At 49.3% G+C, this 23,262-nt stretch overlaps 1 protein-coding gene and 1 long non-coding RNA gene across 2 annotated transcripts in view; one reads left to right on the forward strand and one right to left on the reverse strand.

Moving 5' to 3' along the window:
• Positions 1-12,601, reverse strand: part of LOC311630065 — a 176,359-nt gene extending 163,758 nt beyond the window's left edge. The window contains exons 1-2 of the long non-coding RNA XR_014796306.1: positions 12,306-12,601; positions 7,585-7,791 (exon numbers count right to left, since the gene is read on the reverse strand). This is a non-coding gene — a long non-coding RNA (uncharacterized lncRNA). The remainder of the gene's footprint in view (positions 1-7,584; positions 7,792-12,305) is intronic.
• Positions 12,602-12,717: 116 nt separating this feature from the next.
• SHB (SH2 domain containing adaptor protein B) overlaps positions 12,718-23,262 on the forward strand; it is a 123,851-nt gene continuing 113,306 nt past the window's right edge. Inside the window, exon 1 of the mRNA XM_084898746.1 lies at positions 12,718-14,061. Within this exon, the coding sequence (XP_084754872.1) occupies positions 13,330-14,061 (732 nt within the window). The 5' untranslated portion in view covers positions 12,718-13,329. The remainder of the gene's footprint in view (positions 14,062-23,262) is intronic.

Below are 23,262 nucleotides of genomic sequence, written 5' to 3' on the forward strand. Positions count from 1 at the left end.
ACCCATTTCACTTTTATGCTCTTGTAACCTAATAAATTCCTAGGGTTTTAGGAGCTCTGTACAAGGAACAGGATGGAGACTAAATATATATTTACTAGAGGTCTGGTGCACGAATTTGTGCACTGGGGGAGGATGTGTCCCTCAACCCAGCCTGTACCCTCTCCAATCTGGGACCCCTCAAGTGATGTCTGACTGCTGGTTTAGGCCTGATCCCATAGGGATCCCATAGGCCTAAACCGGCATTTGGATATCCCTCTCACATTCCGAGACTGCTGGCTCCCAACCACTCGCCTGCCTGCCTGTATGATTTCCCCCAATCACTTCTGCCTGCCAGCCTAATCACCCCCTAACCACTCCCCTGCCAGCCTGATTGATGCCTAACTGCTCTCCTGCTGGCCTGATTGCCTCCAGCCACCCTCTCCTGCCAGCCTGGTTGCTCCAAACTGCCCTCCCCTGCTAGCCTGGTCACCCCTAATTGCCCTCCCTTGCCAGCCATCTTGTAGTGGCCATCTTGTGACCACATGGGGATGGCCATCTTGTGGGAGGGCGTGATGGTCAATTTTCATATTACCTCTTTATTATATAGGATAATAAATCACAATATAACAAGAAGGAAAGAAAAAAAAGAGTATTCTGAAAGGAAGCAAAGGCCATGAGAAACAGCAAGTAAAATAAAATTATGACTCAAATAATATGTCCAAGATAAAAGATAAAACGGAGATGAACTCCTTTCTTATTATCTTCTCTGGGTGCTCAACCACTCTTGCATAGGATATAATACACTCTGACTCTGCAGTGCTTATGTGTCTCCCTTCTGCTATTCATTAGGATCCTTTTTGTTGCAATTAACAGAAATCCAACTTAAATTCATTTAATCAAAAAGATAAACTTATGAGTTTGAATAATTGGTGACATGGATTGCACTGGTAAAAGGTATGACCAAATCAAGAGCTGATACAATGTCACATGTTATTCATTCTCATTCTCATTCCCTCTCTCTCTCTCTCTCTCTCTCTCTCTCTCCCCCCCACCCTCCTTCCAGCTCTGTTTTTTACGCTGATATCATCTTTTGAGTGCTTCATTCTGTCCTACCACAGTTGGGCTTCCCCCAGAAGTCAGGGAAGATGGCCAGGTAACCAGTTTCATGTACTTCCAGCTGTGACTCCTGAGCCAACGAAAGTCTTCCCCACTAGTTTCATCAGAAGAGTCCCAGAGAGAGACCTTCATTGGCTCAGCAGCCCTTTTATGCTCTGCCCCATGTCACAGGGGCTGGAATCCTAAGTACATGCCCCAGCCCCCTGTCTGCAGATCCTAGAATAAAATGCATGAATGAGAAGCACTTGCTATGACGTGGTAGGCAGAGGAAAGGCAGAAGCTGGATTTGTGCTGTTCTGGCCGTGTCAAACTTTAGGCTTAGGCAGACATGCCACTTTTAAGTCTAAGTATTTTCCTGAAAACCTTGGGCCTCAGGACTGGAGGCAGCTGAGATCATCTCTCCTGGCTTTCAAGCCCCTTCAAATTTCTATCTATGAAAACTGGTAACAAAACTGCTCTGTCCAGAATTTCCAACAGTTTTGTAATAAACTCCCTTTATTAAATTCCTTCCTCCTTGAAATACCACAAGCAGCCCCTGTCAGTGCCATACCCTAACAGACACATGCGAACACCCCGGAGGTGGAGGAGGAGGAGGAACCTGTCTAATGAGGGAAGAGGAGAAAGACTGTGCAAGCAGCTAAATCAAGAGCAATCACAGAACTCCCGACCTACCGCCAACCCCAGGTGGGAAATGGTGGGAGGTAAAATCAGGTAGGTGGTATGAGGTAAGACTATGGATGACATTGAATGCCAGGCATTCCGGGATGATATCCTGAGAAGAAGGAAGCAGGGACCACATTTTAGGGCAACCACTGGTAGTATGTAAGGGACATATAAGTGTGTGAGCAACAGGAAGGAAGTGAAAACAGAGGTGCTCAAGAATGGGAGAGATGTTAAAACACAGAAAAAGGTGCCTCTGAGAGATGTGTTAGAAGAAGAAATAGGATATTTTGGTATATTGTAATTAAAGACAATAATAACAGCTGCCGTTTATGATGTTACAATTAATTATACATCAGATACTCTGCTGGGTTCTTTACTTACATTAGTTACAATCCTGCAAAGCAGAAATCATCTACATTTACAAATTAGAAAGCCAGGTTTGAGGGATGTTAATTGATATGCTCAAGGTCAATCAGCTAGAGATCAGAGCCAGCACTTGAACTTGATTAGGTTGCTCTGAAGGCTTGAATTCATTCCACCAAGCTATGCTGCTTTCCTTCCTATCACTGGTCCTTTTAACAATTCAAAGGGTCAAACTTGATCTCCACTTGGCAAGAGGCAGTGGAGTGCAATCAAAAGAGCTAAGCCTTTGTTCTCTGACATGAAGCCCTAAGAAGAATACACTCATGAGGAGACAAATGCAAACTGAGGGATATTCCTCAAAACAACTGGCCAAGTCTCTTACAAAATGTCAATGTTATTAAAGAGGAAAAAAAGATGAAATACCATCCTAGATGAAAAAAAAAATGACTAAAGAGATGTGACAACTAAATGCAGTGAGTAACCTGGATTGGATGTTGAATCAAACAAACAACGCTATCAAGGATATTTTATAAACAATTGGTAAAGTAAAACAGATATTAAATTGTAATGTGTTCATGTTACCATTTCCTTCCCAAGTGACAATTTTATTGAGGTTTTGTGGAACAATGCCCCTTTCTTTGGAGATGAGTTGAAATATTTAGGAGTAAATCAACAATACAATGTTTCCAAGTAATTCTCAAATGGATTAGCAAAATTATGATAGAGAGGGTGCAGATGTGGCAAAATGCCAACAATGAAAGGGTTTGTGGTCAAAACTGGTTTGGCTCAGTGGATAGAGTCGGCCTGTGGACCGAAAGGTCCCAGGTTTGATTCCAGTCAAGGGCATGTACCTTGGTTGCAGGCACATCCCCAGTAGGGGGTGTGCAAGAGGCAACTGATGGGTGATTCTCTCTCATGGATGTTCCTAACTCTCTATCCCTCTCTCTTCCTCTCTGTAAAAAGAAATCAATAAAATATATATTTTTTAAAAGGGTCTGTGAAATTGCATTATTCTTACAATTTTTCTGTAATTTGAAATTTTTCAAAATAAAAACATGAAGGAAAAATTTTAGGAACATTCATTTTCCCCTCAAACCCTTCCCCTACCCTCCCTTAAGAAAAAAGACAAGAAAAGAAGGTCTTCCAGTTAAATACACCTGAGTCTACCGCACACACACCAGTCGTGTGAACTCTGCGCCCCCTTACCTCAGTGCAGAGGGGCAGTGTTGATGGGCAGCACAAGCGCTTCTGTGGGACCAGGGCAGGCACCAGGGGAGTGACGCCTGGAGCAGGGTGGCCAGCTCCGTGTTCTCTGTGTTCACATTTGCCTCATCCCTTCCTCCTGCCTCATCCCCGGTTCACCTCAGAATCCATTACTGGCCTTGGAGGGAGATCTGCTTAGGATAAATAAGAACAACTATGCGTCCTGCAGAGTGCCCCGTGGAAGCAATATGACACCCTGCAGGGACACTGGGATGCAGGCTGGCTGACCCTCTGAATGTCAAACCACAGGGACAAAAGTCAGAAAATCATCCACCCGCAACTTGCTGGCTTGTGCCGTGGATTGGAGCTCAGACACTAGCCAGAGCTTCTCAAAGTGGGGTCACTGGCCCATCTGGAGCAGAATCCACTGTGGCTCCTGTAAAACTGCAGACTCCAAGACCCCACCAGGACCCTAATGGGCTTCTCAGCAGGGAGTTGGGAGTGCTCATTCTAACACTGTCTTCTAGGTGACTCAAGTTTGAGCACTCCTGGCCCTCACCATGGCTGGCTGTTGTGTTGAGGATGTGCTACTTTATATTATAGCAAAACTGGTCCACCGAAGAAGTGAATTCCCGTGCTTAGAGCCTAATAATAACATAAAAAGGTTATAGCCGCCACAGAAGGGTCCACAAATGGGAGCAAACAGAAATACCGATCGAGTTGTACATAGAGATAAAAGCAGGAGATTTAGGGAGAAAGCACTGTTTCTCTCTGAGCTTCACCGGCTCCAGACTCAAAGTGTATGAATGAGATGCTGCCCCAGCCTTGGGGGTGAAGGGAGCCGCCATCTAGAGACCCCTAAACCCACCATTATCTGCACAGGAGCACTACAGGGGTCAGAATGGGCTCTGAGCCCCTCCACTCACCATGACTCTGGGAAGCTGCATAACACAAACAGTTCCCTCCTCTGGACACATGCAGTACGTGGTAATTCTACAGCGCATTGTAAGCTCCAAAAGCTCCAGAAATTCTAATGACCGACTTGGAACGGCCAGTGTCTCTCCAAGCCATGGCCACTGACCTCTCTGGAGGTCACTCTACTGGATGCTAACCTGAGTGAAAGAAGCCAACAGCAGTCACCTGGTTTCCCAGGAGCCCGCTGAGGGCTTGTTCATTTGGCTTAGAAGGTGGCTGGGCTCCTCTTTGGAGCCCAGGAGATCAGATCGTGTGGCCACACAAGTTCACCTCTGATCCTGAGAATCCTCTATTCCAAACCAACTCCAGCAGGCATTTACCCACAGGGCCTGAGTTATTTTGGGAGGCTCAACATCCTGTACTCAGCCCTAGGGAGGGGAAGAGAAGGACAGACAATTGGGCAGTCTCCACCCCCAGTCCACCCCCAAACTCAGATTGGGGACAGAGAGCCATTTGCAACGTTAACTCTTCCCTGGCTCTGGCTGAGACCAAGGCATCCCACTTAGAAAAGCCTCCAATGGCAGCATGTCAACCATTTTAATTCAGGAGGGGAGAAAAAAATAACAACGTATATCAGGAGAAAATTATGCATGGAAAGTGATTTTCAAAAATTGTCTCTAAATATTACAGCCAAAATGAAAGGATGGGAATTGCATCATCAGAAGAACATTTTTGTGTGTGTGGTTTAACACTGAAGAAATAAATCATTTTCCCAACTATAGGACTTAAAGTAATATTTCACCCTTTCAGCAAGTTTATTTTGGATTTTATTTTGGAGATGAGAATTGAATTAAACTCTTTAGATGTATCGTTTCACAAACCAGCACGCCAAGTCATTCACAATTGGAACCCAGGTAAGTGTCATCTCTGAGGTGTCAATGTTTGCTGCATCCTTCCTTTCTCTATTGTTCCCTACAGTGTACAAAGTCCCCTGGAGGGAGCTGGGCCGGCCTGGTCTAGCATCTGGCCTTGCACAGGAGAGGTGCTGGGTGCAAGGAAAAGAGAAAGGGAGGCAGCAAGGAGAGTCTGCAATGATTTTACCAGGGTGAACGGGGCCTTTTTGCACGGGGAATGTCTGTGGTTTCTCTGCAGTGTGGTTCATTAAGGCTAGGTGATAACTCATATTTAAGAGCCATGATTTGTTAGACCTCTCCTAGATTTAATTCCACATAGTCACTCAGGGCTAGCATTTGGTGAGAACTGAGTGCATCTTGGGAGTGGACAGAAATGAATAATGCACAACTCCTACTGTCTGCCCTTCAGATGTCTTTTCAAGGACAGGAGAGTCACACATGGTGGGTGCCTAGCATCCCAGAAATCTCTCAATTTGGGACTGTGAGAACCCCCATAGAAGAAAACCTGATGGCACTAGTGGGCTTGTTTTTAAATCCTCCTCAGCTGCAGAAAACCACTGCTCTGCTCTTGATGGCCACTTGCTTCTTAACCCAAAACAATGCAAAACAGAACAAACACAGCCTTCCTTCTCTGCCTCTGACACCCACCTCCTCCAGTCTGCCAGGCCTGCCCTGGTCCTGGCTCCTCACAGAAGCAGTGATATCTCCAGTCAGCCCTGTAGATATCACTGATTTTCACTGCCCCAGCCTTCCTGGGACATGGGCTGACCTACTGTCCCCTAACCCTGTTTCCTTTCTGCCACACTTTTTAAAAAATATATATTTTATTGATTTTTTACAGAGAAGAAGGGAGAGGAGAGAGAGTTAGAAACATCAATGAGAGAAAAATATCAATCAGCTGCCTCCTACACACCCCCTACTGGGGATGTGCCTGAAACCAAGGTACATGCCCTTGACCGGAATTGAACCTGGGACCCTTGAGTCCGCAGGCCGATGCTCTATCCACTGAGCCAAATCGGTTAGGACTTTAATTTCTATAAACAAATTCTATCTCCTCTTTGCCCACATGCTTCAAGCCCCATCTGCTGGGCCTTCAGGCTACCTGATGCCTGACCTGAGGTAACTTTATGTCCTCAGACACCTATGGTCCATTTCTGGCTCTTCTGCCCTAATTTGTTCTACTGACAGTAAGCTCCAGGTACCAATGGTGGCCTTCAAGACTGATGTTTAGGACTGAAAAGCCACTGCAACTCAGAGTGTTTTCAACTTCCATAATTTACATTGCAACTGCCAGAGGTCAGGCTGTGTGACCATTGAGATGCATCATTGCAAAACAATTCAACTAATTTGCTTTCCTAGCACCCATTTGTACATCAGGCCCCAAAGGATGGAGCCCTATTCTCATCAAAGGGACTTTCCAAGTGGCTCTGAGACTGTAGCAAAATCGCTACCTCCCTCCCCCACCCCCATTCTGATTTAAATGGTCTGAAATACGGACTGGTCACTGAGCACTGTACAAACGCTGTAGGTGAATTCTAATGTTCAGGTTTTGTAAATGTCTGCTGTTGTCCATTTCATCAGCTGGGCTAGGAGTGGGGAGCCTTCTTTATCACCCACAGGGACCCTTGAGATTCCCAGATAAAATATAGGACACCCAGTTACATTTGAATTTCTATAAACAACTAATAATATTTTACTATAAGTATGTTCCACATATTGCATGGATGTCCTTTAATGTTATTGCTCCCCCACCCAAATATGGCATCCCTACCCTTAGACACTTCCATAACACAGAATGAGAAACAATGATCTGCCGGGTCCCATTTCATAAATATTAGCACCAAGAGCCCCAGAAGACACAGGGGAAGTCTGAACCTCAGTCCAGAATTCTTTTCGTTCCATCACACTTAACTGTGCTCAAGGCACTTATACCCTTTTCTTGTTAGGGGGTCACTGTCAGCTGCCTGGATGTGACTTCAAAGGGGTAGATAGGAACTCTGTCTTTTCTACTCCCTTTTCAATTCTCACCTCCACCCACCTTTCTGTTGCGGATATCACAGAGGCTGTCCTGGGCTATCGCCATTCTCAGGGCCATATTCTTAAGGCCGCCTCAGGGAGGAAGTGGGCTGGAAGTGGTACCAGCCAGAGACAGCTGTGAGCTGAGAGCCCATAATTGGGTAACACAAGGACAAGCGGGGTTTGGCACAGGCAAACTACAGGCAAAGCATGTTGGGAGAGGCCCACTTAATTCGTAGAGACACTCGGAATTAGTTGTAAATTCTCTGGGAAGAGATCAAGGCAGCGGCATAAACAGCTCAATTAAACTGTCGGCTCAATGCTCAATGTGCGGTAATGGTCAAAACACAGCCTTTAATCTAGATACAGAGGATTATCTTTCAACCAGTAATGAGATTCCTAAGATTAGTTGTACCTGAGGTGGAGGGAACAACAGCTGGCTCAGCGACACTGCAGACAGGCTTGCGTGTCAGCATGGCTGGGACTTGTGTGGAAGAGGCAGCCTGGGCGCCACAACCCTCCTGGAGCCCCATCTGGATGCTAGGAACACAGGGAAGGTTCTCCTTCTGCTTTCTCCACTTAAGAGACACAGTCTTTGCCTTTTGCAACAGCATAGATGGACCTGGAAATTATAATGCGAAGCAAAATAAGCCAGTCAGAGAAAGACAACTACCATATGATCTCACTTATATGTTGAACCTAACGAACAAAATAAACTGACAAAATAGAACCAGAGACATGGATGCATGGCACAGACTGACAGATGCCAGAGGGGAGATGGGTGGAGTGGACTGGACAAAAGAAGGTAAAGAGAATTGCCACGCATGAACATATATGCATAGCATATGGACACAGACAATAGCCTGAGGAACTGGAGGGCAGGGAAGGGTGGAGGGAGGCAAAAGGAGAGAAATGGGGAACATCTGTAATAATGTTAATTAAAAAAAAAAAAAAAAAGCCCGGCTGGTATTGCTCAGTAGTTGAACATTGACCTATGAACCAGGAGACCATGGTTCCATTCCTGGTCAGGGCACATGCCAGAGTTGAACAGTAGGAGGCATGTAGGAGGCAGCAGATCAGTGATTCTCTCTCATCATTGATATTTCTCTCTCTCTTTCTCTTTCTTTCTGAAATCAATAATATATATATAAAATAAAAAAATAAATAAAATAAAGAGAGAGAGAAAGAGAGAGAGAGAGAGAGAGAGAGAGAGAGAGAGAGAGAGAGAGGGAGAGAGAGAGAGAGAGAGGTGATTTGGGGACGGAATCCTAGAACACAGCAAGTCTGACACGTTCCCACCTCCAGACCAAAGCTAACAGCCACAAGCACCAGGTCTGAGGCAGACAGAAATGTCAAGCTTTAGCCCTTTGCCATCCTACCCTTCATGATCAACCACTCACATTCACTCATTCACCAAATAAGGGTGCCTACTAGGTGTTAATCACTGTTCTGGAAGCTGGAGATATGCAGTCAACAAAGAGGAAAGATCTCTTTTCCATCATGGGGCAGGACAACAAGCATAAACAAGAAAAGTCAGTAAAATATGCTGTGTGTGAAATGGGGATGAATGATGCCAATTGTTGAGTGGGGTCAATTCTAGATATGTTGTCCAAGGGAGGCCTTGCTGAGTAGTGATATTTAAATAAAACCTGAAGGGACCAAGGAGTGAGTCATGGAGACAGCTGGGCGAAAGCACGCCAGGCTAGGAGAGCTAGTGCAAAAGCCCCAAGGAAGAGGCAGCCTGCTTGGAGCAGGAGAAAAGACAGGAGATGAGGTCAGAAATTTAAGGGGACGAGATCGTGTAAGGCCGTATGAGCCCTGTGAGGATTTGGGCATGTGCTATTAGGGAAATGGGGATTTGATGGGAAATTTGAGCAGAGAGCCATAAACGTATTCTTTTAATAGGATCACTGGCAGCTGAGACAGAAGCAGGGAAATGAGTAAGAGACACCTGCAATGACACAGACGAGAGATGAAGGACAGTTGGAGGCAGCTGAGATGCGTGGTAGGATTCTGCATATTCCTCGCTCATGGCTAGCATGGAGGAGGAATGAAAGGTGTCAATGATGATAGTTTTGCTTCAGATCTTCATTGGGCACTAACGACTTCCAAATCTATACTTCTGACCAGACTCCTTCCTGCCCAGGGGCCTGGCACACAGCAGGGAACTGACATTAACATTTGGCGGACTGAAATGACAAAAAGTAGATGAGTCTGTTTGGTTGGTGACACAATTTTTCCAGGCCTTTACCAACGTATAGTCTACCTCCTGATAGACTATGGAGGGAGGTACAGAAAAAAGAGCTGCCATGTCCCCATCTTGGTCTAAAGTAAGAAGTTGAGAGAGGCCGAAACTGGTTTGGCTCAGTGGATAGAGAGTCGGCCTGAAAGGTCCCAGGTTCGATTCTGGTCAAGGGCATGTACCTTCGTTGAGGGCACATCCCAAATTGGGGGTATGTAGGAGGCAGCTAATCGATGATTCTCTCTCATCGATGTTTCTAACTATCCCTCTCTGTAAAAAAAATCAATAAAATATATCTTTAAAAAAGAAGTTGAGAGAGGACAGAAACTGAAACAGGGCCATACCTAACCCTTCCAGTAAGAGAAAACCAGGGAGGGGAGGGCAGCATGTGGAAGGGGGACACAAAAATTAAAAAAAAAAAAAAAATGCCAAGAATGATGGATATAGTGTTGGGTTTTTTATGTCAAGAGACTGGGTGCCAATCCCAGCTGTGCCTCTTAACTCAATCTCGTCCCTTCACAGCTCCCATTTTTCCTTCTGAAAACAAGAGAGGCAGGCTCTCTGAAAAGGGAGTCTGTCCAGCTGTAAGCCTCCCAGTGCGGGGATCCTTTTCCTGCAAGGCCTGTCTCCTCTAATCACCTGACACGCTACTTCTCCAACGTTGTTCTTAGGAACGTTGTTCTGTTTCCTTTCAGAATGATGACTCTGACTCTGAGTCTAGTAAGATGTGTCTCTACCAGTTCCCCCCCCAAAAAACACCCGTGCCTTTTTTGCCTGCTTAAAAGTAAATACCACGTTAGGCCTGTTAGCCCATCTATAAACGGGGAATATACACCAGATCGCTGGGATGCTGAGCAGGGTTAATTACATACAGACCGTGTAGGGGTTAAGCAGACACACAAATGTGCTGGAAGTTCTTGGCATAATACTATAGTATTACAATAATTTTGGCTTGCAAATTACACCCCAGCCAAGGTATCACATGGAAAAGTGGGTCTGATCCCATGGCCTGCTGAAAGTGAAATGAAAAAAACAAGTTGTAAAATATAACGTTTCTTCCTAACCCTTTGAAAAAGGCAGAGACAATGCTTCCATGTGCAACCCACATGCAGGGAACACATTTCCAGATCCTGGAGAGGACTCTCTTGTCCCGGGTCACCTGGCCTGTTGCCAGGATCTGCTGATCTTCCTTCCTGAGCCTAGAAGCAGAGATGGGAGGGGAGGGAGGGAGCCAGAGAAGATTTGTGGTTGGTTGAAAGGTGGGACTTAAATGAGAATGTCCTTCAGTTTTTCTATTCAGGCCTCCCTTACTTGAAGGATAATTAAGTGCTTACAGAGCAGCAGAATGACGTGTAATTTGAGATATTTAAGTCTAGGAATACCCAAAATAAACATCTTGGCCAGGTCAATTTCTGGGTCCTTCCACCATCCTCTAGACCAGTGGTCAGCAAACTCGTTAGTCAACAGAGCCAAATATCAACAGTACAACGATTGAAATTTCTTTTGAGAGCCAAATTTTTTAAACTTAAACTTCTTCTAACGCCACTTCTTCAAAATAGACTCGCCCAGGCCGTGGTATTTTGTGGAAGAGCCACACTCAAGGGGCCAAAGAGCCGCATGTGGCTGGCAAGCTGCAGTTTGCTGACCACAGCTAGACACATCTCACACACACACACACACACACACACATACACACACAGACAATGAACGGGTTGTATAATCTGCAATGGTGTCTGTAATTGTGTGGGTCTGAAACATTTTACTGGCTCATAGAAGATGATAATGCAATCTGAGCAAAGAGGGAAAGAGCAAATAACTTGATTGGGAAAGGACAATTTGCATTCTATTCCATGGCTTCATTGTGTGCAGCTGAGTGGACAGAGCACAGGATTCAGAGTAAGACCCAAGTCTGAGTCCCAGTTCTGCCACTTTGTGGCCTCAGGAAGTGTAAGTAGAGAGACAGTAAACAGCTGCTGATCCCTTCCTGTCCAGCCTCGGAGTTTGACCTCCACCTCTAGGGTGGCCAGGGCTGTGTCCTGGCCAAAAAAGCCCCTGGTCTTGTTGGTAGGACAAAGGAAAAAAAGACTCTCCCAATGTCCATTTATAATATACAGGTAGCAAGTTGGGATTTTTAAAAATGTGTGCTGTAAGATTTCTTAGAGAATTCCTCAGGTTTCAGTTCTCAGACCTTAAGGTAAGTAAATTCTGGGGCTTGCCCAGCCAAATTCAAAGGAACACCAGCTCTAGTGGCAATCACCTCATTTCCAGGCAGTTCTTGTCTCTACTTGGAGCATGCCGCTGCCCTGAAAAGCAAGCTGGGCCCCTGCCTCTGCCTCAGTTTCCTCATTTTCTTATTCATAATCAAAGGACGGTCTTAAGTTGCAAAGCAGAGATGCGTGTACGTGACATCATTCCGGAGCCACCAGTAGGGAGAACTGGCGCCCACTGTGTACCTGGGTGACTTTCTCTGGGCCTCAGTTTCTCCATCTGCAAAACGAGGACCCCGGAATGGAGTCTTGTCAGCTTCTTACAATGTGCGCATTCAACCTTCCCACAGCGTGCTCCTCCAGGGAGGCCGCGGACAGGGTTAAAACCGCCACTACCTCAGGGGTGAAAAGGTAAGCAAACATTCCGACCTCCCCGGAGCCTGGCGCTCGGATTGGCGCAGGGTAGTGCCGGGGCAGCCCCTCCCGGCCAGCAGCAACCTCCGGCCGGATGGCTACTACCCTCATTAGCATAGATTGCTCCGAAGATCCGGCACCTCTGGCCTGGACCGGAGCCTCCGTCCCTTCAAGGAGGGGACAGCCACTCTGTCCCGAAGGGGGGTGTGTCTCTGCACCCCATGTCCCCCGGCGGGGCGCGCTGTAAATTAGAAATGTCCCCTGTCCAACCACCTTTGCACCCTGGGGACGCCTTGGGGACACAGCGCGAGGGTCCCTGGGGATGCGGACAGGTTTGGTCCCCCGAGCGTGACAGGCTAGGAAGGCTGGCTACCTCTCGCCTCAGGCGGCGGCGGGCTGAAAACCTGGCGGGGCGGGCAGCGCCGCGGGACCCCGGCGCCCTCAGGCCGGAGCCCCGAGCTGGCGCCGAGGCGGCCGCGGGAGGTGGCGAGCGCGGAGGGGGAGAGTGCGCCGGCCGGCGGAGACCCGGGCTCAGGGGGCGGGGCTTGGGCCGAGGTCTGGCGGCCGGGCTCCCGGGGGGAGGGGAAGGGGCGGGGCCTGCTGGGCGGGCAGGGGGCGGAGCGAGCGGCGGCCCGGAGGGGGCGGGGCCGCGGCGCGGGGCGGGCTCTGGCGGCCCGAGTGTCACACACGCGGCGGTTCGGGAGGTGGCGGCAGCGGTAGCGGCAGGCGCCGCCGGGACGGGCACGGGCGCGCGAGCTCGGCAGGGCGCCGGCTGCCTCTCTCGGTCGCTCGTTTTCCGGCTGCGGGTCTAGGATCGTCCCAGCGCTCTCGGGAAGGAAGAAGGGGGGGGTGCCCGAGGACGCCGACAAGTTCGCTCAGCAGCCAGGATCCCGGCCAAGCCAGAGGCTGCGCCTCCGACGGGACAGCAAACAGCGCGCGCCGCAGCGCACGATCGAGCGTCCGAGGCGGGGGGCGCCCGGGCCTTTCGCTCTCGGCGGGGCTGCGGGCCGGGCTCCCATGAGACGCTCCCGCGAGGGGCTCCAGATCCGAAGCTCCGGCAGCGCGCGGCGGAGGCGGAGGGCGGCGCTGCAGCTGCCGGAGCCCGGGAGCCACCGGCAGGAGGCGGCGTAGAGAACTTGAACTTGGCGTCGGGAGCTGGCGCCCCGGACGCCCCCCGCCGGGGCCGGGGCCGGGGCCGGGACCGGGGCGCCGAGGGACCTGGGCGGCTGCGCTGCCCTCCGGATGGCCGCGGCCGTGGACCTGGCTCCCGTGCCGCGGCCCTAGGCGGCCTGTCGCCATGGCCAAGTGGCTGAACAAGTACTTCAGCTTGGGCAACAGCAAGACCAAGAGCCCCCCGCAGCCGCCGCGGCCCGACTACCGCGAGCAGCGGCGCCGGGGCGGCGAGCGGCCCTCGCAGCAGCCCCCGCAAGCCGTGCCGCAGGCCTCCGCGTCCTCCTCGGCGTCCTGCGGTCCGGCCGCCGCCTCCTGCTTCTCGGCCTTGTCCGGGTCGCTGCCCGACGACAGCGGCAGCACGAGCGACCTCATCCGCGCCTACCGCGCGCAGAAGGAGCGCGACTTCGAGGACCCCTACAACGGGCCCGGCTCGTCGCTGCGCAAACTGCGTGCGATGTGCCGCCTGGACTACTGCGGCGGCGGCGGCGGCGGCGGCGGGGAGCCGGGCGGCGGCCAGCGCGCCTTCTCCGCCTCGTCCGCGTCGGGCGCCGCGGGCTGCTGCTGCGCCTCCTCCGGCGCGGGCGCCGCCGCCGCGTCCTCGTCCTCCGGCTCCCCGCACCTCTACCGCAGCAGCAGCGAGCGGCGCCCCGCCACGCCGGCCGAGGTGCGCTACATCTCCCCCAAGCACCGCCTCATCAAGGTGGAGAGCGCCGTGGGCAGCGCCGCCGGGGACCCCTCGGGGGGCGCCTGCTCCGGCGGCCGCACTTGGAGCCCCACCGCCTGCGGAGGCAAGAAGCTGCTCAACAAGTGTGCCGCCTCGGCCGCGGAGGAGAGTGGGTCCGGCAAGAAGGAGAAGGTAAGGTGCCCCCGCTCCCCGGCCTCTCTTCAGGGCCACTGGGCCCATGGGGAAACTGAGGCACAGCCTCCGTTCCGAGTCCCTGTATCCACAACTTCTTGCTAGGACCCCTGGGGTCAGGACTCCCACGTTCCTTCCTGATTCTGTCCCCTCCGTGCACTTCTTCCACCCTCCACCCTCACCCCACCCCCGATCGTCGGCCTCCTGAAATAACTCTCTTTCTCTGCTGCTCCCCAAAACGCCCCCTCTCTGAGCCCACAGCCAGGCGCCCGCTTCGGAAGTTGCCTGACGAGAAAGCCCCGTCCGGCCTTGCCCAAGAACGAGACACCCAGCCAGCCCTTCCCTCCCCGGAGGAGTAAAGTCAGAGTCGGAGCTGTCACGGACTTAAAAAAAAGCGCTCACTCTGTTCTATCTCCTCTTCCCGGACCCCCACCCCCACCTCCCGCGGTCTATTGATGGGAAACCGGTCCAGAGCTGGGGAGGGACTGGCCCCGAATTACACTGCATTCCTGGTGGCGGATCCGGGCCGGCTGTCTCTCAAAGTGCATATGTAAATCCCTCCAAACGCCCAGCGCGGCCCCACCCCCGGAGCCAAATGCGGGCTGTCTTTTGTGCTGGACCCGCCCCTGAAGCTAAGCCAGCTTTTCCGGGAGGGGGTCCGCCCTTCGGCTCCGCTGATAGGAGACCCACCCCTCCAATCCTCACCTTCCTTCCTGACCCTGCTTCTACCCCACACCGTCCCAGAGGTGAGGGGGAAAACTCTGTGACCACCCTCTGCCTTATGTATCAGGCCATCTTGATTCCCCCCTTTGAAGCAGGCCAGTTAATTACAGCCAGACTGGGCCCTCTCCTCCCCTTCACACTTTTGTGAGCCTCCCTTTCCCCATAAAATGATACTTGTTCCATCTTCTGGTGGAGGCCAGTGTTTTGATTGCATCTGAGGCCGTGTCCTGCTGTGGCTGTCAGGCGGCTGTCTCTCTTGTAAACTTTTGCCCAGGCAGGGTAGTGGGGAGACTGATAAAGGGTCTGAGTTCCTTTTAGGACTAGATGTCCAGCCAAGTGGGAGGCAGGCTCCTACCTACCAGCTGGCGCTTGGAAATTGATCTTTTTTGTCTCCTGTGGGGAGAAGTGAGGGGTAGCCCACCTTTAATTTTTCTGCCTGGCTTTCTCTCTCTGAGGTCCCAGGTCCCCAGGGTATCCCTTTCCCAATCGGCCTGCTGATGGACAGCATGGGCAGTCTGTGGTGGATCCCACCTCTCCCTGGGGTCAGTTTGGGACCACACCTCAGAAGCATGGGCTTTGGGCTTCCTAAGCACCCAGGATGCCCTCATCTAGATGACAAGAAGCTGGTAGCCAGGTGGCCACCCAGGTGCTGCCTTGGGAAAGGGGAGATTTCTCTGAGCCTCCGGGATCACGGGCTTGTAGTTGAACCAGTAAGGAGAACACCAAAGAGGCTCCCGACCACCTTAGGCACGGTCCAGGCTTATCTAGGTGCTGGCCTGGGAGAACCTAAAATTCCTGGGTATGGAAGGTGCCAGGAAGGGCCAGCCAAAGGTGCTGGACTCCCTGACTCCGCCTTGTTGCTCCATGGCCACCTGCCAGGCGGGCAAATCTCCTTTCTCTCCTGCTGCTGGTCGTCCTGCCTGCTCACTAAAGTCTTCTTCTTCTTCTTCTTTTTTTTTTTTTGCTTTCAAAACTTTAGTAAACATTTTTCCTCACTTACAATTAAGACTATGTCAAATACTGAGGAATAATGCTTGATAGCTGGAATGTCAAGTGTGTTCAAGACTTGGCTTCATTCTGCCATCAATTATTTCTCATGGGTCTTCTTGTGCCCTCGGTTGCTCAGCGCTGAAGCAGCCCCTCTAGTTGAATGCTGTGTCCCAGGCTGAAGAGTACATGAGGACTGCTGTGATGGGACTTTGTGTTACCTGGGACTGAAGAGGAGGGGTGGTCTGGGAGGGCCTTTATCATGTTGGAGGGGTGTTGACCTTGGCTGCAGAGGAAAGGCTGGTGCTTCGGGGAGCTGCAGGTAAAGTTCCTGTAGCTGGAATTGAGAGGTGAGAGTTTGGCAGGGCCCCAGAGGGACAGCAGAGGTGGGGTCAGGGAGGTTAAGCACAGTGAGGGCCAAGGAATGGATTTAGCTGCTAACTGATGTGAGTAGATACAATTTGGGGAGGGGAGAGGGTGGGTTGTGACTTTGAGCCCTTTGATCTTTGGAGAACTTGTTCCCATTCCTTATGCTGAGGACTTGAGGCTACCAGATGTTTTTTCTAATGAGGAGGAGGGGAACAGCAAGGGAGGGTCACAGTAGACAGTGGCTTTTAAATCATCACCTGGAGGGCTGGTCAAAACACCAATTGCTTGGATCCACCCCTTGGTAAGCCAGGACTGGTGCACCAAGCCTGGTGTGGGGACTGAGGATGTGTATTTCTGACAAGTTCCCAGGTGATCTTTGGCTGCTGATCCTCAACCCACTTTGAGAACCACTAATGCAACAGTGGCCTCTCCTGAACCCTCCTCCCTCGGGGTCTTCTGGTCCGAGCTGTTTGGGGAATGTAGAGACTCCAGATGCCCTCGGTGTGGGGCTGCCGCCTAATCTGGGGCCAGCTTCCAGCCTGGTCAGGCAGCCAGGAGGCAGCCTGGTTTTCACATTTTTAGCCAGACAGCTTTTGGAGGCCAGGCATGCTGTAGATCCAGCCCTGAACACCCCAGAGCCTTCCATCTGCCCCTCAACCATGGATCCAGGAACACCTACTTCTAGCACCCTGCTTAATCTCAGGCCCAGCTTCCTTTTATCAGCTGGACAAGAACCTAGAGGGTTGTTGAATGCCCCCCTGTCTGCCAGGCCTGGTGTTTGTTTTTAACATTGGACCTGAGTTGAGAGTTCCTGTGTATGGCTTGGAATAGAAGCTGCCAGTCCACAGATTCTTCCTTCAATGCCTCTAGTTCATTCTCCCCGACCTCCCACAGTATCTGTGCCTCCCTCTGTCACATACTTAGGCATCCTTCTATTCTCCAGGGTGAGTCCTGGGGCTCACACACATTTGGTTACCACCGCCACTAGCATCATGGGCATTTTCCCTGTTAGAGTCATGTGGGAGAACTGTGTTTTCAATGTAACCAGCTTTCACCCAGCACATCTATTGTGTTCAGAGATCTTTTGGTACCAGGGTGAGTTAGGAGGGGAGGGAAGAAAGGCTGCCGAAGATTTGTCAGGAATCTCTGGCCTACGCCGCTGGAGGAGACGGACACGCTGTCTTTTCGTCATGTGTCTCCCAGTGGTTTTGTCTTGGAAAATTTAACAAGTCTTCACCTAGGAGGCAACTTTGAGCTGAACCTAGAGGTGGAAGTGGAATTTCATTGCAAAGAAAGGAGTGACTGCAGCCTGCAGGAGCACTAGTGTGTCAGTGCTGTGTGTACACGTGAATATGAAAGTGTGTCCCCATGTATGTGTGTGGTTATATATGTGTATGTACATGTAAAACCTCAGTGAGGAGCTTCTTCTTTGAAACCAAAGTTTTTTGCAATGGTCCTCGCCTGGGGAATGAAAGATGACAATATGAGAGAGATGGGGGCCTGACTTTGTACCCACCCCCATCCCAGGGGTAAGCCAGGGATGAGATGGATTTGTAGACTGGTAAGCCAGGAATGAGATGGATTTAGTCAAAGCCATGGTTGGGGAGCATCCCAGGCTATATAAACAGCTGCCACAATCTGGGGAAGATGGTATCAGAGTTAGAGGACAATTGCAGTATAGTCCAGTGGAGAGACAGTGAGGAGCTGAGTGCCTGGGAAGAGAGAACAAACCTTTCGTAGGTGGAAATATAATTCCTCCAGGTTGTCTTTATTTAAAAATGATGATAGCCCAGCTGGCATGGCTCAGTGGTTGAGCATTGACCTATGAACCAGGAGGTCACGGTTCAATTCCTGGTCAGGACTGATCCCCAGTGTGGGGTGTGCAGGAGGTAGCCAATCAATGGTTCTCATCATTGATGTTTCTATCTCGGTCTCCCTCTCCCTTCCTCTCTGACATCAATAAAAATATTGATATTTTTAAAAAAGTAATAAAAGAGGCCAGTAACTTGGTAGTTATTTTGGGCAGCCAAGCAGTCCTCATCCAGTTGTTTTCTGCTGAAGTCTTGTTTCTTTTATCATTAAGTAAATGTTTCCACCACAGCTGAAAAAGTCAAGACACATCATGACATCAGTTTTAAATACACACTAATGCATACCGACACTTTATATTTTGTCGGCATCCACAGAGTTGAGTTAAATAACATGTTTCCTAAGGAATAAATAATATCATGTCTAACCTTTTTTTTTTTTTCTTAAGAGGAAAAAAAAGCACACATTTAGCAAACAGTTTCTGAGCAGCCTGCTAAGCAGGGGGAAGTCAGAGAAAATAAATGGTGGTTAGCCTTCAAAGACGGGAGAATCTCAGTTTGTAATTGAAGACACTCAGTTTGCAGCTTCTCAGGGACAATACCATGACCCAAGGAATGCTAGTGTGTGCCTAGGGATAGGAGGGCTCAACTCTCTGTCTGGGAAGTCAAAGAAGGCTTTCAGGAGGAGGCACCGTTTGAGCTGACTGGAAGGATGAGTGGGAAATCCCCAGGCTGGGGCGTGAAGAGGAAGGCTCTCCATGCAGAAGGGATAGAACAGCTGTGCTCAGGCCTGAAGGCGTGGGAGAGAATGGTTGGAGGCCCAGCAGGGCAGGAGTGGTGGGGGATGGCAGAGGGAGGTTGGAGCCACAAAGGGAAGAGAATATCTCATGTGCCTTGCTGGGAAGCTGTGACTTGTCTTTTGGTCCTTTTCACATTAAATCATTGATGTGTGGCTTGATTGACACCAGGGCAAACATGATTTGTCAAGTCATTTCCAGTTGGCTAATGGTCACACTCTCCAGCTCTAAGAAAGTAATTGACTAAAAAGGTTAGAGCCATACTTGGTAGTTGTGGTTTGGCTTGGGATACTTTCTCCTTTGAAGTCCTATCCTTTAAAAGTAATGTGAGAGAAATGCCTGTGTATCAAGTCCAGTTTTTCCATTGATTTCCCAGAAGAGAAATACATTCTCCATGCTTCATGCTAACCACTAATTGATCATTTATTTATGTTTTTTAAAAATTGGTATCTAGAGAAAGAGAGAAACATCAGTTTGTTGTTTCACTTACTTATCCATTCATTGGTTGATCTTGTGTGTGCCCAGAGTGGGAATCAAACCTGCAATCTTGGTGTATCAGGACGAAACTCTAACTAACTGAGCTATCCAGCTAGGATTCAAATTGATCATTTAATTCTCATGATCACCCTAGAATAGGTTCAGGTACTGTATCAGTTAGCTATTGCTGTGTAACAAATCACCCTAAACTCAGTGGTTTTAAACCAGGAGTTAGCAAACTTCTCATAAAGGGCTAGATAGTAAATATTAGGATTGCAGATCAGTCTCCAATAAATATTAAACTCTGCCATTATAGCTTAAAAGCTGCCAGTGACAGTATATAAATGAAAGGGCATAGCTGTGTTCCAATTAAACTTTATTTACAAAAACAGGCAGCCGATCTGTAGTCTGTAGTTTCCAACCCTTGCTTTCAACTATAATAAGGACATGTCAACTGAGTAGTGTTTCTGGTCTTAGCTAGGCTCACTCAGGCATCTGTGGTCAGTGTGGGGTGGGTGTGCAGCCCTGCTGATCCTAGCTGGGCTCTCTTCCATGTTTGGGATTCAGATGGCTTAGGATGGCCTTGGCTAAGACACTGATGTGATCTCTGTTCCATGTGGTCTCTCATCCTCCAGCAGGCTAGCCTTGTTCATATGATGGTGGTTCCAAGAAAGAACAGAAGCCCATAAGGTTTCTTGAGGTTGGAAATTGGCACGCTTTCCCTTACACATTCTGTTGACCAAAGCAAGTCACAGAGCCAGGATTTGAGTAGAGAGGAGGAGCTACAAAATCCAAGGCAAAAGGCAGGGATATAGGCAGGCCATCAATCAGAGCCTTCGATGCCCTCCATCTACCACAGGTAGTATTACCCCTATTTTATGGATAAATAAACTGAGGCTTAAAGGTTAATGACTCACCTTATGTCTCACAGCTACCAAGTGACAGAGCCAGGATCACACCTGTGTAGTCTGAATTCAAAGCCTACATGCTTTTTACCAAATTGTTCCACTAGTTTTCACAATTTAAGTAGAGGTAGTAAGTCTGATACACAATGAAATGAGTTTTGTATCTCTTCCTTCCCTTTACTTAATGCTCCTCTTCTTGTACCCCTTCCCCTAATTCCTATCCCTCTCAGACTGGTCTTTGTTGGTCCCCAGAAGAGGCCCCAGAGTTGGCTTTTCTTTCTTCCCCCACCTCCATCTGCCTCTGAATTCCATAAATGAGATGCCAATGCAGCACTTGACTTATTTTTTCTTTACTTATATAGCTAGCTTTTTATAAAGAGAGTAGTGTTTGATAAATAATTTTTATTGATTTTTAGAGAGGAAGGGAGAGGGAAACATCAATTGGCTGCCTCCTGCATGCCCCCTCCTTGGGATGGAGCCTGAATCCCAGGGATGTATGTGCCCCGATAGGAAATCGAACCAGCAACCTTTCCATGCACTGGACTACGCACAACCAACTGAGCCACAGCCAGGGCCACTTGACTTACTTTATAGAGAAATTCTGCACAGAGTTGGTGCTTCCCAAACTACAGGCGCACAAAATGTCTTGTAACAGTCATGCCTCCTCATTGCAACACTAAATGTTCTCTACCTAGGCCCTTTCTTATCAACGAGGAACCTAAATTTCCTTAAAGGAGATCAGGTGACTGTCCTCTAATCTGACAATCTCAGAACATGACTGATATCCGATGATTTAACCCTTAAGGCCTGCCTCTAAAGCATTTCTGACCCATAAAATAGGAGTTAAACAGCAAATCTGAAACAGGTGTGGCTTCCTTCCTCTGGTCATTTAGCAAAACTGAACTCTCCTCCCCCCTCCCTGCCTCCTCCACAACACACTCCCCCTACCCCCCGCAGTTTCATGTCTTGTGCTGAGATAGCCACGAGGTAATGGGGGAGGAGGTGGGGGAAAGGGATAGGTCAGGCTTGGCCATGGAAAATAAATTGGATTTGGTGGCTTTGAAGCAGAGAGCTATAATAGATCCTGGCCTTCTGAGGTTGGGTGGGGGTGGGGGTGGGCTTCTTGCAGGTTGGGGGCAGAGGCTGCGGTGGTGTCTGCCACTCTGACTTCATAACTTTTGTTTGGCCTGTGCTGACGGAGGAACTGCCATACGCAGGCCACTCTCAGGAGCTGTGTGGATACAAGGATGGGCCAGGGGATAGGTGGTACCTGCCAATAAGGAGCTTAACTTCTGACGAGGATACAGGAACCAAGGTTTGAACACAGATCTGTATGGCAGGATTTAGCAATAAAGTAGTGTGTGTGGGTGAACTCAGAGCCATCCTGGCACAGAGGCTGTTCTGGGCTGAGCCCTGAGTCCAGGGAGCTAGAGGAAAAGTAGGGTGAGGGAGGTAGGGAAGGCTTTTTGGAGAAAGCATTTGAGTTTAAAAAAAAAAAGAGTAGTCACTTGAATTGAGGGAGCTTTCCACAGTAGTAATATTTGCCAGTACTTCCATGACACCTACACCGAGTGAGGCACTGTTCTGCATGCTTTCTGTGCATTAACTCTTCTACCCTTTGAAGTTCTTTAAAGTTGGTGATTCTGTCATTCCCATTGTACATATAAGAAAACTGCAGCACAGGGAAGTTTTGTAAACTGTGTAAAGTCACACTGCCAGTAAGTGGCAGAGATAAGATTTGAAACCAGAATCTTTGTTTATTTGTGTGTGTTGTGTGTTTTTTATCCTCACCCAAGGATATTTTTTCATTGAGATATATAGATAGATAGATAGAGATAGAGATAGATATAGATAGTTAGAGAAAGTAGAGGAGAAGGAGAGAGACATTGATTGGCTGCCTCCTGTTCTAGCCTGCAACCGAGGTATGTGCCCTTCACTGGGAATCAAACCTGAGACCCTTCAGTCCGAGGGCCGATGGAGCCTGTGCTTTAACCACTGAGCAAAAAACTAGCCAGAGCCGGAATCTTTCTTAGCCATTATGCCTCCCCACCTCAGGCTGCACAATATCATGCCTTATTTGTGGCAGATAAAAAAAAAAAAAAAATCTTCTCTGTTAATACTTCAGAAGTGACTGATTCCTACATTTATGTGAGTATTCCACAGCTTAAAGGACACTTTCACAACCATAATTAATTTCTCAGTCACTCTGTGCTGTAATTCCACCCCCCCCCCCCCCCCCCCCATGTTACAGATGGAGAAACTGAGGTTTTGGGGAGACTTGGCGCCTGCCCTGCACCACAGCAGGTACTGGCCAGGTCCTTGTGCCAGACCAGGGTGATGTGGAGGTGACTTGGCCATAGCTCCAGTCCTCAGGAAGGGTGACAGCCTGATTGATTTCCGGTTCTTTCCTTGTTTTCATTCTGAAAAGCTTTGCTGAGATCATTAAGGTGGATCGACAGAGGACCTTGCTTCCCCAATGGAATTTTCCTTCTCTTCCTGTTTGGTATTTTCCAGTAATATTTCTATTACTGTTTCACTTTCAGAGGCACTAGCTTCCTGAGAGTTTGCACTTTCTCAGCCGCTGAGCCAGGAAGAATTGAATTTTCCTTTAAATCATTCAGCTTCTTTCCATTTTCTCCACAGGGAGGTCTCTCTGGATTTCCCATTATGCTGTAGAGGAAGGATCTTGGAGGTGGGTCCAAGGGATGGAGAGAGAATTAGTCAGGGCCCGGGGGAATGACTCAGGCCCCGGTTTTCCAAGCAGTACTTAAGAGTAATGGTCAGAAAGGGGCTTCCTGAGGGCAGAGTGACTTGACAGGTGGAGACCACTGGCCCATTGCTGGTCCTTCACTTACAGGCTGGACCCCGGGTTCTCAACTGGGCCACGAGAATCTATACCAACTCCTTTCTCCCATTCATTCACTCATTCAACAGACATTGTTGAGTGCCTGCTATGTGCTGGATGTTATTCTATTTAGATGCTGGGGATACAGCAATGAATAAAACGTAAAACTGTGCTCCCCTGAGTTTGCCCTATAAGGGCGAGTCAAGCAAATACAGTATGTCAGGTAGAGGGTGTGGAAAAAAGTAAAGCCGGACACAGAGGCTAGGGTGGGCCAGCGTTTGGGGTGGGGT

The sequence above is a fragment of the Pipistrellus hanaki genome (genome assembly GCF_964339955.1).
Source record: "Pipistrellus hanaki genome assembly, chromosome: 11".
NCBI classification, from domain to species: Eukaryota; Metazoa; Chordata; class Mammalia; order Chiroptera; family Vespertilionidae; genus Pipistrellus; species Pipistrellus hanaki.